At 44.9% G+C, this 14,276-nt stretch overlaps 1 protein-coding gene and 1 long non-coding RNA gene across 6 annotated transcripts in view; one reads left to right on the plus strand and one right to left on the minus strand.

Annotated features, from left to right (window-relative positions):
• Positions 1-6,111, plus strand: part of PDE8A (phosphodiesterase 8A) — a 142,800-nt gene extending 136,689 nt beyond the window's left edge. For 4 of the 5 annotated variants that reach the window (XM_021407665.1, XM_021407664.1, XM_021407661.1 and 1 more), the window contains 3 exons: positions 2,608-2,772; positions 3,870-3,999; positions 4,645-6,111. In XM_021407665.1, the coding sequence (XP_021263340.1) occupies positions 2,608-2,772; positions 3,870-3,999; positions 4,645-4,754 (405 nt within the window). In that variant the 3' untranslated portion in view covers positions 4,755-6,111. The remainder of the gene's footprint in view (positions 1-2,607; positions 2,773-3,869; positions 4,000-4,644) is intronic. The other variant, XM_021407662.1, reaches the window with a different exon arrangement.
• On the minus strand, positions 6,257-11,130 carry LOC110403908. The gene is made up of 3 exons (XR_002441900.1): positions 7,652-11,130; positions 7,105-7,263; positions 6,257-6,775 (listed from the first exon to the last, which is right to left on the minus strand). It is a non-coding gene; the product is annotated as an uncharacterized LOC110403908 (long non-coding RNA).

Below are 14,276 nucleotides of genomic sequence, written 5' to 3' on the forward strand. Positions count from 1 at the left end.
ATAAGGCCAGCAAAACGAGTGGGAAATTATGAGGGTGAATGCTTCTCTGCTCAGTTCCTTGGTTGTAACGAACAAGAAAAAAAAGAAGGGGGAGTAATTCTTAGTGGATTACAAGCAAGTGAGCGAGCCCCAAGAAGTGGGCTGCAGCGGCATCCATCCAAAGATGGATGGATCTCTCTTCTTGCCTGTTAGGGAGAGCCGGGTGGCTGCTCCATGCTCTTTGGATGCATCCATCCTCTTGCCTGTTACAGAGAGCTGGGTAGCTGCTGCTGCTTCAGCCTGTACAGACAGACAGTAAAAGTAAGGACAGCAGCATGTAGAAATCAAAGTTTAATTCTGCCCGTGAGCCCCAGAGGCTGCAGGAAAACAATCTGCCCCACAAAGTATTTGCGATTCATAGCAAATCCTGCCTAAGAGTGGGAAGAAAAAGGCAATATCATTTTTACAGAAATGAAGAGGCAAAATTTTTTCCTTCTCTGAGTTGGGAGTTTCTCAGTTCAACAGGTTCCTATTAAAAGGTCTGTAATGTGCGAGTGGGTGAAACCAATCATTTGCTGTGCTTGTTACCAGCAGAACAACACTGGCAGATACCCTTTCAAGTCTGGTCGTATATCTGGTTGCAGCGGCAGCGTGTGTTTCCTGGCTCTGCTTCCAGTCATGGCTGTGACTCAGTGTAATGTTTGCAGGCTGAGCTGCCAACCGTGTATTCCAAATGGGACAGTTCCACTTATTTTTTTATTTATTATTTTTGTGCATATTTGTTCAAAGAGCCATGCTGAGAAGCTGCTCTGTTTGTTTCCTTTCTTCTTTTGTTTCATAAATTGAAAAAAGTCCTTTCCAGCTCCAGCATCCTTTATCCTCCCATTTCCCTTCATGATGTCACCTAAGCCTATGACAGGAAGCCAACATCTGACATGGAGAGACGCCTCTGCACTCTGAGCAGGATGCTGGGACTAAGCACAGTTAGCACATTTTATTCCCAAGACATCCGCAACCAGCAAGCAGAGCTGTGCCCTTGGTTTGAACAGATCACAGAAGCAAACATCCTTTCTGCATTCCTGGTGGCTCACCTAGTAGGATATTATCTACTGTCCTTAGCTGAACAATCTCCAATTCTTTTCAGTGCTTAGTTTTCACATGTTGCTTGTGTTTCTGGGGCTTCCATCACTTTACATTGTCTTTCTTACATCATTCTTTTCATGCATTTGAAGATCTATGCAACTCACTTTGTTTCCTCAGTACTTCCTCTTCTGCGTATCTACAGATGAGGGAAAACAAGAGATTTGAGAATCTAATTTTGGTAGGAACTGTGGAGCTGATGTTTCCGAACCAGTACCTACCAAATAATACTGTTTATATTATTAATTGTGATTTTCTTTCTTTAGGAAGGACTTTCTTCCCCAGAGCTTCCTTCTGAAAAATAAATCCTATTAAAAGATCAGAATGTTTCTGCTGCTTTGTAGAAGCTGACTTGTACCTCCCTTTTTGTACAAAGCACTGCAGGAACTGGTGGCTTACTGTTCTCTTATTATCATCACACTTGTTTCTGTTACTCCTTTACTGCATTTAGACCAAGACCTTGTTAGGTGCTGGAGAAGCCTAGTAAACTCCTTGCTTCAAGGAGTTTTTATTTTGAGTAGAAGACAAGAGACCTTGTCGTCAATTTCTATACTCCACCTATCCTTGAAGAGTCAAGTAATTATGGGGTCCTTATGTGTGATTTTTTTCAAAGATATTTTAATCCTGAGCGTCTGTCTTTTGAAACTCACTTCATAAGAGCTCCGCAGAGAACAGCTTCTAATCTGGATCATTGGAGCCTTTACTCATATTAGCTGTATGCTGGCTCCAAATATAGAGGACTGTTGCTGTGCTTGTATATGCAGCCTGGGAACCAAATATAAGCTGTGTGTGGGCTGAAACCTTTCCTAGACTCGCAAAGGAAAGATGAGGCTGTAGAGAAGTATGTTTTTAGTATGATAACACCGACAAACTCTCAGAAAGCAAAATTCCCAGTCAGGTTGGAGACTAGTGGGCTCCCATGGCCCTGGTGGAAGGGAGAGCAGGAGGATGCCTGGGAGGCAGCGTGGGATCTGACTCTCCTAAGGCAGCAATGCTGTCAGTATGATTGATGCTCATGGCGATGAGGTTTGCATGCACAGAATGACCGTGCATGTTGGGTCAGTCCTTTTTTTGTTAAACCAGCTATTCCACTATTAATGTGTGAGTCCATTAATCCTTGTGTTTCAGCAGAGAATTACATTTTCTGCCTACATAGTGCTCATCACTATGTGTGCAGTGATTAATGGCTCCTCACCACACTTTTAAGGAGGCAGATAAGGCGTAGAGGGATTAGGTGACTTGCCCAAAGATGCCCAAGAGATCTGTCACAAAGACAGTGAATGAATCCAGAAATGAGTTCAGTGCTAGTTCAGAGCTGTGGCTAATATTCATAATCCCCCTCTGAATTCAGCTGGACATCATATATGGTAGTCAGTAACAGCACTGATCCTTGTAGGATCTGCTGAAATCATTCCCAAGGCACAAAGCTTTTGAGTAAGCGTGCAGAGCTTTTGCTAATGGATTGCTTTTAATTCTCAAATGTTACAGAATAATGGTGATGGGGATTCAATCAAAAATGTTCTCACGTCTCCTGAAAACCGCATCCTCATCAAACGCATGTTGATAAAGTGTGCAGACATTTCCAATCCATGCAGACCTATGGAGCAATGCATAGAGTGGGCCGGACGCATCTCTGAGGAGTACTTTGCACAGGTAAGACAGCTAAAAAGTGTTGCTAAAATTCTGGGTGAGCAGCTCTTCAAAAGGGAAGTGTGCAGTACTGTCAATGTCCCGAAACACTTAAGGGTGCGTTAAGCAATATGAAAAATACCTTTTTTTTAAAAAAACAATGGGATATTCAGTATCAAACAGTGAGCGAGGAGGTCAAACATGACAAGACCAGTGGTTTTGAAAGGATATGGTTGTTGATGAGGAGAAGGCTCTCGAAAACGAGAGCAAAAGAAACATTTAGATGTGGTACTAAGGAACAGAGTTTAGTGAGGTTATATTGGTAGTAGGTGGCTGGTTGGACTGGATGATGATGGAGGTTTTTTCCAACCTTGATGATTCTGTGATTACTCATGCCAGAACCAGACTAGATACCTTCAGATAGAAGAAAGCTGTCATCTACAATGCACTTTTGAAAAACCTGAGCTTTTCTCCAGTTTGCAACTTCAGGTTTTTTTGTGTGTTTTGCCTGCAAACGTGTTCCCCTTGCAAAAGGCAGAGGAAGGGTGCCTCCTGCCTACCTGTGTGCTGCCTGTGCCTCAAGAATAGGATCGTCAGGTTCTAGTGTTAGCACGGGAGCAGCACTCAGCCCAAAAAATGCTCTAAGACCTTAGCAAGCCATGCTGAAGAAAGGTGTTGGGAAGATGGGGACAAGGGGCAGGCATTATTACAGATGATAGACCAAATACTGAAGTTAGGTTTTGATGCCTCAAGGGAAAAAAAGAGGAAGAAGAAGATAGTTTGCCATCTCTGATTGGTACAAAATGCTGCTTCCATTAGAGGCTGACAACGGATACACGTTTTAGACCTAAATCAGTTATGACTTAAATCAGTAACACACAGTTACTTAGGGCCAGCTTTGTGTGTAAATGCAGAAGGTGAATTTGTCACTTTGTGGGAAACACTAGAAGGCACTGCTCAGTGGTTTGGCTGAAACCTGCACAAGTAGGTGCTGCTTCTTCAGATTGTTCAGGTTTCTGTGTTTATTTAGCAGTTGCACGCTCTAGTGCCAAACAATCTGCCACTAAAAGAAGCCGTTAATGGAATGCGCTGTAGAATAATCACAAGAGTGTTCTTTGCAGACTGATGAAGAAAAGAGGCAAGGTTTACCTGTTGTGATGCCAGTTTTTGACAGAAATACCTGCAGCATCCCCAAGTCCCAAATATCATTCATCGATTACTTCATCACTGATATGTTTGATGCCTGGGATGGTAAGCAAAATTCCAGAAGTATTTTGTAGACATTTGAAACTATTGTGATATAAAATTGCTTTCTTGTGGCTCCTAAAGAAAAGGGGAGAAAAGGGAAGATTTCTGTAGTTCAAGTGTAGTTTTAAACTTGCTTCTCTGCAAACAGAGGACAGAACACTTTCTCTCTGAGAGCACTTTGGGCATAATCATTTTGTCCATGTTATTATCAGTTACTCTTCAAGACAAATTTCTACAGTCTGGAAACTGCCTGGGGGAGCAACAGTTTCCTTCCAAGCGCTGCCTCTGTGGTAGAAGTGGTCAGAAATGTGACTCTCCTGAATGCCAGATCATGACATGTGACTGAGATTTGATGAAGTAGGATAATTACAAGCATAATTAGTTATGCCCCTCCTGGAAAATGGTGTCCCTTTGCTGGTGCTTGCAATCCCAGTATTAAATAAACTCTCAGAACTGTTCTCAGTATCCTGGGAAGATCCATGAGTGATGAGAGCTATAAAGCCAGAAACATTTCAAGTAGCAGTATGACAGATTTAAGCTTTCCTACTTAACACAGTTGCCTGGACATTTAAGTGATATTTAAGCAGACAGCATCATGTGACTATTCCAATTCTGCAAACTAAATACACTCTGCCCTTTCTCCCCTAGCATTTGCAGACCTGCCAAATTTGATGCAGCATCTGGATAATAACTTTAAATACTGGAAAGGACTAGATGAAAGGAAGCTGCGGAGCCTCCGACCACCGCCACCAGAATAGCAATTAGACGATGGTGTGTAATTTACTAACCAGATGCATATTTATTCAAGCTCACTTTTGTTCATGTGATTTGAGATATGTTTTGGTCTCTTCAGTATTACAGTAAGGATAGCCCATGCGCTTGGGGAACTTTCAAATGCAAGAGAACATGAGGTCAGCAGCTGACTTCCACAAACTACCACGTGTGGACTCCAACAAAATAAGCCTGTCGAGTGGAATTACACTGGATTGCTGCAGTACTTGTACTGAAGAGGGTTTATTAGTGAACATGTTTTGCGTTATCTTCTTACCAGTGTGCAAAGCTGGAAGACCTTGAAGAATCCATACGGAAAGGACATTTCACTAGAAGATTTTGCTTAATCCTCAACTCTGCAAGTGAAGAAGAAAAACCTATTAATAGTGACTCACGGCTTTTATGAGAAAGCTACATGCTTTTTATAAGCACTTAAGACAGTTACATAGAACAATCAGACATTTAAAATGCAACTCTCCATGAAGGAATTTTTGATCTATGAAAAATAGATGTACCCTATTTTTTCACATCACAGAAGGTGCAATCATTCACTTCTGAGCACTACTGAAAGTGAGTTCTCTTTAAGAAATTTAGTAGCATATGTAAAAAAATAACACAAGAATTTTTGAGGTTGATCGTTAGCATCTATGATTAAAATGATATGTTTTATTTATTTTGTTAGATGTTCAATATTTTCTATGAATTTATAAATACTTAAAAGCCAAAGCCAACTTTAGATGCATTACAAATTTACATGATTCATACTCATTAATATACATTTAATTGATGTACAGACCTTTTATTTTCATAATGCAAATACAAAATACTATACAATGATACATTTTTATTGCACTGTAAGGATAGATGTGTATGTTTAAATATTGTCTGATTTATGTTAATTAAAATTAAGTTTTATTGCAAAGGTCTCACTTGAGAATAGTAGAATAAACAAGAAATGTATACTGAGCACCAGAACCGCAGTAGTTCTCCCATGAACCAGTGACGACCACCTGATCTTCCCTTGGCTACAAAAGATAATAATATGTTGGAACTTTTTGTTTTCTCCCATGAAATTTGATGACTGAATTCCCTGTCAAAGTCTGCCTTATTTTATAGAGTATTTCTACAAAGCATTCCACAGCATATATGAAGAGGTGATACTACGCATCTAACGAATTTCAACATTTTATAGCCTATGTATTTTCCTCCACCATGAGAGACAGAAAATAAAACCACCAACAAAAACGTTTAATTCAACAAGTTTATAAAGGCTCTGTACCTTCACAATTTGAATGAAACCTTCATAGCAAACACCAGAAAATAATAAAATGTATATTTTAAGAAGTGTCAAGGTCCGACCCATTTCATTTGGAACGTATACGCACTCTGTAGTTCGCAGGCTAACAGATGCATGGAATTCCTTTAAAAATAACTGCTGTCTGGGGAGGGGAGAAGTTGAGAGGGCTGGATTGTTGTTAGGGTGCTGAAAGGTGGGATATGGCTGCAAGTCCCTCTGCAGCCTGCCCTTGGCAAGTCCACCGATCCCTCGTGTGCGCTGAGACAGCACCGCACACAGCTGGAAGCCGTGCTGGGCTGTATGGCACTGAAGGACTAAGGGAGGATTCTGTCAGCATTTCCTGTAGGCAGGAAGGCACTCCAAAAGCACTGAAGGAATCGCTGACTGTTGCCAATTCAGAGGCAACCGACTGACTTTAGAGAAGAGACATTTTGAACCATTCTTCAGGAAGCACAAGCTGAGGACATGTGGACAATGGAGCAGTTCAGGGACTGCAGCAGTTGGAGCCCTAAAAGCAGGTAAGAAAGGAAGAGGTGAGCTCTCCTGTTGTTACCTGTTTATGTGGTTGTCCTTCATCTCCAAGCTGATGATATTCATGGGCTGCCACCATCTGTATCTCACTGCTGTTGTGTTTGCATCGTGCCTTTCTGCCAGTGCTGCTCTGACCCTGCCAGTGTTCCCCCTTCCTGCGTGGTGTCTGGGTTAGGTGCTCTGGAATAGAGGATTCCCCTTTGGAATTCCCTTTAGTTCATCAGCGCTTTGTATATTGTCAAGCCCACTGGGGCTCAGATTCTGTTTAGGAGCACCCAGACCATAGCAATATCTCACTGACTGTAGTTAGGATTAGGCTGTGGGGTCACTGTCAATCTTCCAAAGGGCTGACAATCATTACTGAAAGAGGAGACCAATTTCCATTGAGGACTTACAAACAAACAAGCGAAATATTCTCTCTCAAAGGGAACATGAAAGGAGAGGAAGAATTGGCTGTCAGATGTGGTGTTTTCCTGGCAGTATCACAGCCTGTTTCTATAAACACGTACCTATTGTAGTTGGCTGTAATTTGCTACCTGGTGTTAATCTCTTCCATTGCATGCAGGCTCCTGTACCTAGTTCAAGGAAAGGCTACTCAGGCTCCATCAGAGGAAAACTGCAAAGAGGATAGGAGAGGAACAGCAACAGCACATGGGTCCAGAGAATGTCTGCAGGAAAGAAGTAAAAATATTTCTTCATAAGCATAGTTATTAATGTTCTGGGTTGTATTAATGAATGGTAAAAGCAGTTAATTTAATCTGCTTTAAAAAATGACTGCTGAATCATCATTGAAAATATGTGATCAATATGATTAATTCCCTGAACTTCACACTGCATCTTTAATGCCATTACTTGGAGTGTAGAGCTATGCTAATCAGCCCTCTGCATCAGCAAGATTTATGCCCATATTGGTGTATAATAATTTCACTTAATGTAGAACAGTAATTTGCAGCCACTGAATGCAGTTCTGTTCATTCTGTGTCCATCTAAATTTTGCTGTTGCCAGGGAAAGATTATATTCAAAGGAAGTTTGGAACCATCGTGCCCGATCCTCACCCAAGCTGGCTTCCCACTGAGCTTCTCTGTACAGATACATCCCTTTTGCTTTTCCAGTCTGGCACCATGGAGCTCTGCTTGGGACAGAAACCAGGCATTTACTGATGTAGTGGTGGTCTTTCACTGCTGAAGGAAGAATACTGGAGAAAACTGGAAGAGTATGTCTAAAATTATTCCCAATATCAGGCAGGCCAGCAGTCTTAGACGGTGTCTACACTCGTCATTTATTATTGATTTAATGCTAGTAAAAGAGTAAATTCCAGCATAGCCGACATGATGGAGAGTTCTCTTATTCACCTCTGGGGTTTTAATCTTACACTGTGTTCTAAAACTGAATAAGGTTCAGCAATTCAGCATTAAACGAGCCGTTCAGGATTATTTGCTGTTTTTCATGTTTTCAGTCAGGTCATACTGCTGCTAGACCTGGGTGTCAGGTTTACTAGCTTTCGGGTGAGCCTGGAACTATTCTGATCTGGTTAAAAAAAAAAAGAAGTTTGTTCTTTAGCATGAATATCTTGGTCCCTTCAAGAGATAGGTATAAAATTCTGGGTAATAACTGCTTCCTCCAACAGGAGAAAACAGACAGGCATTGCACACAGCCACCTTGTCACAAGTCTGAATCTGGCTTTTATACTACAGTTTTCCCAGTGACTGTATATAAGTTAAAAATCACTCAAAATTGAATGAATGTCTTCATTTTTGTTCCGGTGCTTTTCTTGGTAGCTGTGTCTCAGCAGAGACATCATTGATATGACATTTAAGAAAATGTGTCATGAACGCGAAGGTATTCAAGCAATGATAAAGCCATTCCCACATAAAAGAGGAGAAAGGATAATAAAATTAAATATCTACTAATCCCTCACAGGATGCTCAGAAACAGCACAAGGAAAGCGTAGTCAGCTGTGTCCTTCTGTGAGACGAGGCGGGTTTGAGTCATGACTGAGTGGAGCCCTCTGAAGTGAAGTCTCGGAGCTATTAGCAAGCTTCAAAATAAATAATCTCCATTGACGCGTGACATCATGCCTCCAAGGTACAGCGGTCCCAGGGGTGTTCGTTAAGTGAGAGTGGGATGGATTGCATTTCATCCTGACGTGGCATTCGGATGCAGGAAACAAGCTTTTAAATTACTGCTGTATCCCTGTGCAGCCTGTACTGCTGGTTCAGAACGAAGGGGACGTCCAGGTGCTTCACATATTTCTTTGTTCTGCTGAAATGACGGCTCTGTAGGCAAAGGGCTTCTGAATGCTATCTCACGCTGCCTGCTTTGAACATTACTAGGGCAGTGTCTTGTGTTTTCATTTTCTTTCCTTATTTAACATCTTTAAGAATCTTCTCCCACACTTCCCATCAAACCTCAGTGAATTTAGCTTTGCTACCCATGTCTGGTTATGTATTAGAATCCTCTATAACAAGCAAGGCAACTGCATTTAAAAGGCCATGGGACTCAGATCCATTAAGCAAAATGTGCTTGAGGCTTCTAAATGCCTTTCAGCTCCTGGACCTTCAAGCCCAGCCTGTAGCCTAACAGTCTTTCTCGGGCCCGGGAAAGGATTCTCATCTTCCGGTGTTCCACTTTTTCCCTCTCAGAACAATAGTCTTCTTTTTTATGATTGAAGTGAGCCCGGAAAAACACCCCATAATGGCTGAAAGCCCTATGCTGGTATCCACTGCCAGGAGAAAGCAAGCATAGTTAAGTGAAGCAGATTGTGAGCAGCACATTGCTGCTGCATGCAGGGTGTATGTGTCTGCAAGGTCTTTTATACTGTTCTCCCACATGCAAACTGAAGTTTGGGAGTGTTCATAGGCACCTCTGTCTGTGGGGTTGTGTTAGCAAATGCAAGCAGCCATGGACACTTGAAGTCTGAATCTCTCCTTTCCTGGGTTGCTTGCTCCCCCCTTCGAGTGGCAAGAGTCATTGCTGGAGCTAAAACTAATCTTAGCTCAGACCACGGTAATTAAAATTAGTTACTTCATCCTTTAATCACACACACTTCCCTTGAGGTTGAGGAATAGCACGGCAATGTTCAGTCTTAGAAAGAAGTGAGGAAGGTGACTGCCTGGGTTTGGATTGAAAGGACGAATTTAGCCACTGTGCAGTCATTCAAGTGAGAAGTTGGTCCTGTCTGTCTTTAATATTCCAAAGCAGTCTCTGATGTCAGTCCTTCCCTAGCTTTCATTCCATTAGCTCTGAGCTCTCCCTGAGGTGCTATGTGCCAAGTTCAGTGTGCAGTGCAGCTTAGAACCCAGCAGAACGATGTTATCCTGGTCATCCTGCAGCTCTTCAGAGGAGGGGGCTGTCACCACTTTGTCTTCAGCCTAAAGATGAAATGGGATGTGCTTGACAAGAATCGCTTGGTGTCTGCAGCATGGAACATGCAAGGAGTACTGCTTTTCCACCAGGAACTGTCCTTTTTTACCTAAAATAGATGGTTTTTTTGCTACTAATATTTTTCTTTACAGGAATTTTTTTCTTTATAGGGGAATTCCCTTTTCCTGGCCTAGACCTGGGGGCTGCCAGGCTGCTGCTGAGGGCCTGGGCTCGAACTATAACAATTTTTCAAAAGAGAAAATGAAAGAGCAGATGATTTCATAACGGTTTGCCACTGACGCTTTACAGAGCTGCAGGTCAGAGCTCCTGGGGAGGCAGGAAACCATCCCCTCAGCCTTCCCTCTGCATTTCAGCCATGCTCACGGCAAGCGCAGTGCCACCACCACACATACTGAGTCCCCGCTCCTGTCCGGGGCGGTGGGCCGTGCCACCTATTTCAGACACTGCTTCCCGTAAGTAAGGCTGCAGTGACAGAGCGTCAGTGAACAGGCACGGTGCCCAGCCAACATGCAGAGCCAGGGCCTGGGCAGGGAACGGCACGCATCACATCAGACACAGCTTTTGGGGGCAGCTGTGGAGAGAGCATCCAGCTGCACGAACAGATGGCTCTCAGGACACAGCAGAGCAGAGGGAAACTTCTCCCTGCGCAACCAAGCCCTGAAGCTGAGCGAGCAGCCCCCGAATATCCATGCTGGCAGACTGTAAGGAGTCAATGGTGTTTCTAGAAGGGTCTGGAAAAGGGAAGCGCGTGCTGAGCCGCAGCCCCACCGCGGCACTTCCAATAAAAGCCGTCCAGAGGTACGGATCTCAGTGACATCACGCCTCTCTCGCACTGCCTTAGTTCAGCTCATTTTCTGCTCTTAAATGTTACTTTCGTACGCTAATATCTGCGGCGCGTCCCCGGCCCCCGCCCCTCCCGCACGGCGTCACGCATGCGCGCCGGGCTGCGCAACGGCGCCGCGTTCATCCCGCGCCTGAAGGCGCCGCCCCCGGAAACGCCGCGGAGCCCTCAGGAAATGGCGGCGCTGCGGGGCGGGCGCGTGGCAGCAGGTGTCATGGCGGCGCGGCCGGGTCCCGGGCCGCTCGCTGCTGGAAAACGTAAGTGAATGCTGTCGAGATGGGGGCTGAGCGCGAGGGAGCGGACAGGGAATCGCCTCTTGAGCTCTGTGGCTGGGCCCCGGAGAGAGAACAGCCGGCTCCCGGCTTCCCCAGCGCTTCTCCCGGCGTGGTCCCGGAGGACTAAGAAAGTGGAGCCGGTGCCTTCCTGCCGACCCCGCTGATACTATCCTCCAAAATGAAACGGTGGAAGAACAAGGCCTGCCTGCGAGGTAAGGGCAGGGCCTGCTTCCTCCCCCGACAAGGTTCTCGTGGTAAGCAGAGGGAACGAGAGGCGGGGGGTGGTTGGAACGCAGCGCCCCAAAGCCGCTGTGGGGCTGCTCCCGTGCTGTGATGCTGCTCCACCTGCGTGTGTTTGCCCCTTTGTGCCTGGCTCCAGGAACGGCTGGGGAAGGACAGCGGACGCGGGAGCGTTGCGGCACGGAGCTGGGCAGCTCTGCGAGGTCAGCCCTGCTCGGCCGGCGCGAACCCGCCGTGCCCGTAGGCGTGATGCCCTCCAGCGGCAGCCGCGTGTGCTGCCGTTCCGAACCGCGGCGAGTGGGAAAGACGCTCCAAGCGTTCGATGTCCCTGGATGCAGAGGTACCTTGGGTTTTACGATGTTTCTCTTCGCAGAGGAGGAAACGCTGTTGTTTTCAGCGTGAGGCTGAGAATCCTGATTGTGGATTCAAGTTCGTGTTGCGCCCCAGTGCCTGGATTACCCTGTCTGTCCTGCTTATGTGTTATTACAAGATGTGGAGAGAACTAGGGGCCTTGAGAGAATCCCAGAATTCCCTGAAAGCAGCCCAGAAAACAAATCAAGCCAATAGCAGAGCCGTGCTTTTGACTTAGCCCTCTGGCCGAGACAGAAATAACTGAGCTCAGAGGGAGAATGCTCTGTGCTTTCAAGAGGTGCTGGCAGCTTGCAGCAGAGTTTCAGATCCTGTTTCTGTCTCCTGGTCTCCTCAGCGCTGTGGTTTTAATGGATGTTTTTCTGTTTTGTTCTCTGTTCTGTGCAGAGGCACGCCACAAGCCAAATACAATTCTTGCTAGGTACATAAGGCCAGTTCAGCATTGCCTTCTGGTCTTTTTGTCCACTGTAAAATGGATTGAGTATAATTGTTGTAAGCCCTAAGTCTGTAGGTAGGTAGCCCTGGTCCCCAGTTAGCTGCTGGGCGAGGTGTGGCTGGGGCTGTCCGTCCTTTGGCTGTTCCTGCTGCTGCAGTCTCTGCAGGAATGCACAGATCACTGCTGCAGGTTGGGGCAGCCTGTGGTATTTGAGCAGAGAGTGTCAGAGCTTTAGGCACGAGCCTCCATGTTTCACTGAAGATAAACTTTTTCTGTGCCAGCAAATACATGTAGGGAAAGGAACAGAAAGAAAAATGCCAACAGGTACCTGGAAAAACGTGTCTTGCAGCGCGTAACTAATTGTCAGAGACCAGGGCAACTCATTCTTAATGGGCCTCTGTCGTTTCACGTGGCCTAGTTCAGCAGTGAGCCAGAGTTTCTGTAGATAGGCTCCCCAGGGCAGTGGTCATGGCTGGAGTTCACCAGGCTGCTGGAGTTGAAGAAGTGTTTGGACAATGCTCTCAGACATGAGGCTTGAATTTTGAATAGTCCTGTGTGCAGCCAGGAGCTGGACTCTGATCCCTGTGGATCTCTTCCAGCTCAGGATATTCTGTGATTCTGTAATTACAGCTCGGATGCCTTACTGTTCTGATCCATGGACCCTGTAATGGAAATGGTTGTCTCCTCATAAAGGACATGCATAATGGTAATTCACAGTAACAGCTGATTTTAAAGAATTGAAATTGTTCACGCCTTTTCCTTTGCTGTATAAATATTTCAGTGACAGGGTTGGGATTCCTAAAAGAGTAAATGCTTGGGTTGCAGCTGACAGATGAAGCTTTTATTAAACAGAAACATGCAAACTTATTTCCTGTCTTTTTTTTTAGCCTGATGATTGGTTATTTGTTCTTTTTTTCAGATATTTCTGTTGCTGCCCTAGCAGTCTCGTACGCCATCCCTGGTGATAACCACTGAGTCATGCTCTGATAAGCTGCCTGCTCCTGTGATCTCCTGCAGATTGATTGAGCCAGCAACACAATGGTAGTGCCGTTGGGTACCCTTAGAGTCTCAGCTGCACAGTGTGCAAGTACCTCACAGTTGGCTCAGCAAATCAGTCCTTGCAGCACACCTGTGAAATGGTTGTGAAGTCCTGGGGGACTGCATTAATGTAACATCAGGGATGAGCAGCTCATCCTGGAGCCAGAATACAGGTACAGTTTAAACACTTGTGATGAAAGCTATGGGTGGAGAGTGATGTCAGGGGGCCATTCATAACAGAATGTAGGCTTTTGTCAGAATGGCTTTGTTCACCTTTCACCTTTGTTCAGTCTTTCTGTAGTAGAGGTGTCCTTGAGGAGTGTCAGTCGTCCTGATACCTCTGCTCTGATACTTGTGTGATTTTGTTTTCCTTTCACAGGTCTTTCTCGAATTGTAAAGAAGAGTGTGGTGTTCAGTTTTGGCAGATAAAGGTTGAACATGCCCCATTGTCTGGAAGCTGAACCTTGAATCAAGGCATACATTTTTAACTACAGGGAGAAGGAGGTGTTAAAACAACCCAGCAGTGTGGTGCTGTCTCACCACTTTGTTCACTGTACGCTTTAGCTGCAGTTCTCTGGTACAGCCTTGCCGTGTATTAGCAGAGCTCACCTGGCCGCCCTGTGCATTGACAGTGGTTGCAGGCTGAGTCACCTGTTTGTAGGAGACGCAAGTTGTGCTCACTGCAAGGCACTGAAGTTCACTGGCCCGCCTCATAGGAGGTTTGACAAGGTAATCATAGCTTTCTGTCTTGGAAGTCTGAATTTCTGGTAGGCTGAGAAAGAAAGTGATACTTGCATAGTTCACTGTTGCTAAACCCATTTTGTTTTGCAAGCTGTAAGTCCATGTGCAAGCAAAGATGGTGCTAATCACTGTTGTAAGGGCACATTCCACTCCTGTTTTTGTGGTTTCTGCAAAGCCTGCTTTGGGGAAATACATTTCTTCTCTTAATTTCTCAGCCATTTGGGGAAAAACAAACAAGCTTTTGGCACACAATTCTATGTCAAGTCTCTGTAAATTTTGCCAAGCTTTATTTGTAAGGGCCCTGTCTATTGCAGAGAAAGCCTGTTCCTGACAAACCCCTAGAATGGAAAATTTGA

Source organism: Numida meleagris, chromosome 9 (assembly GCF_002078875.1).
Source record: "Numida meleagris isolate 19003 breed g44 Domestic line chromosome 9, NumMel1.0, whole genome shotgun sequence".
Classification (NCBI taxonomy): Eukaryota; Metazoa; Chordata; class Aves; order Galliformes; family Numididae; genus Numida; species Numida meleagris.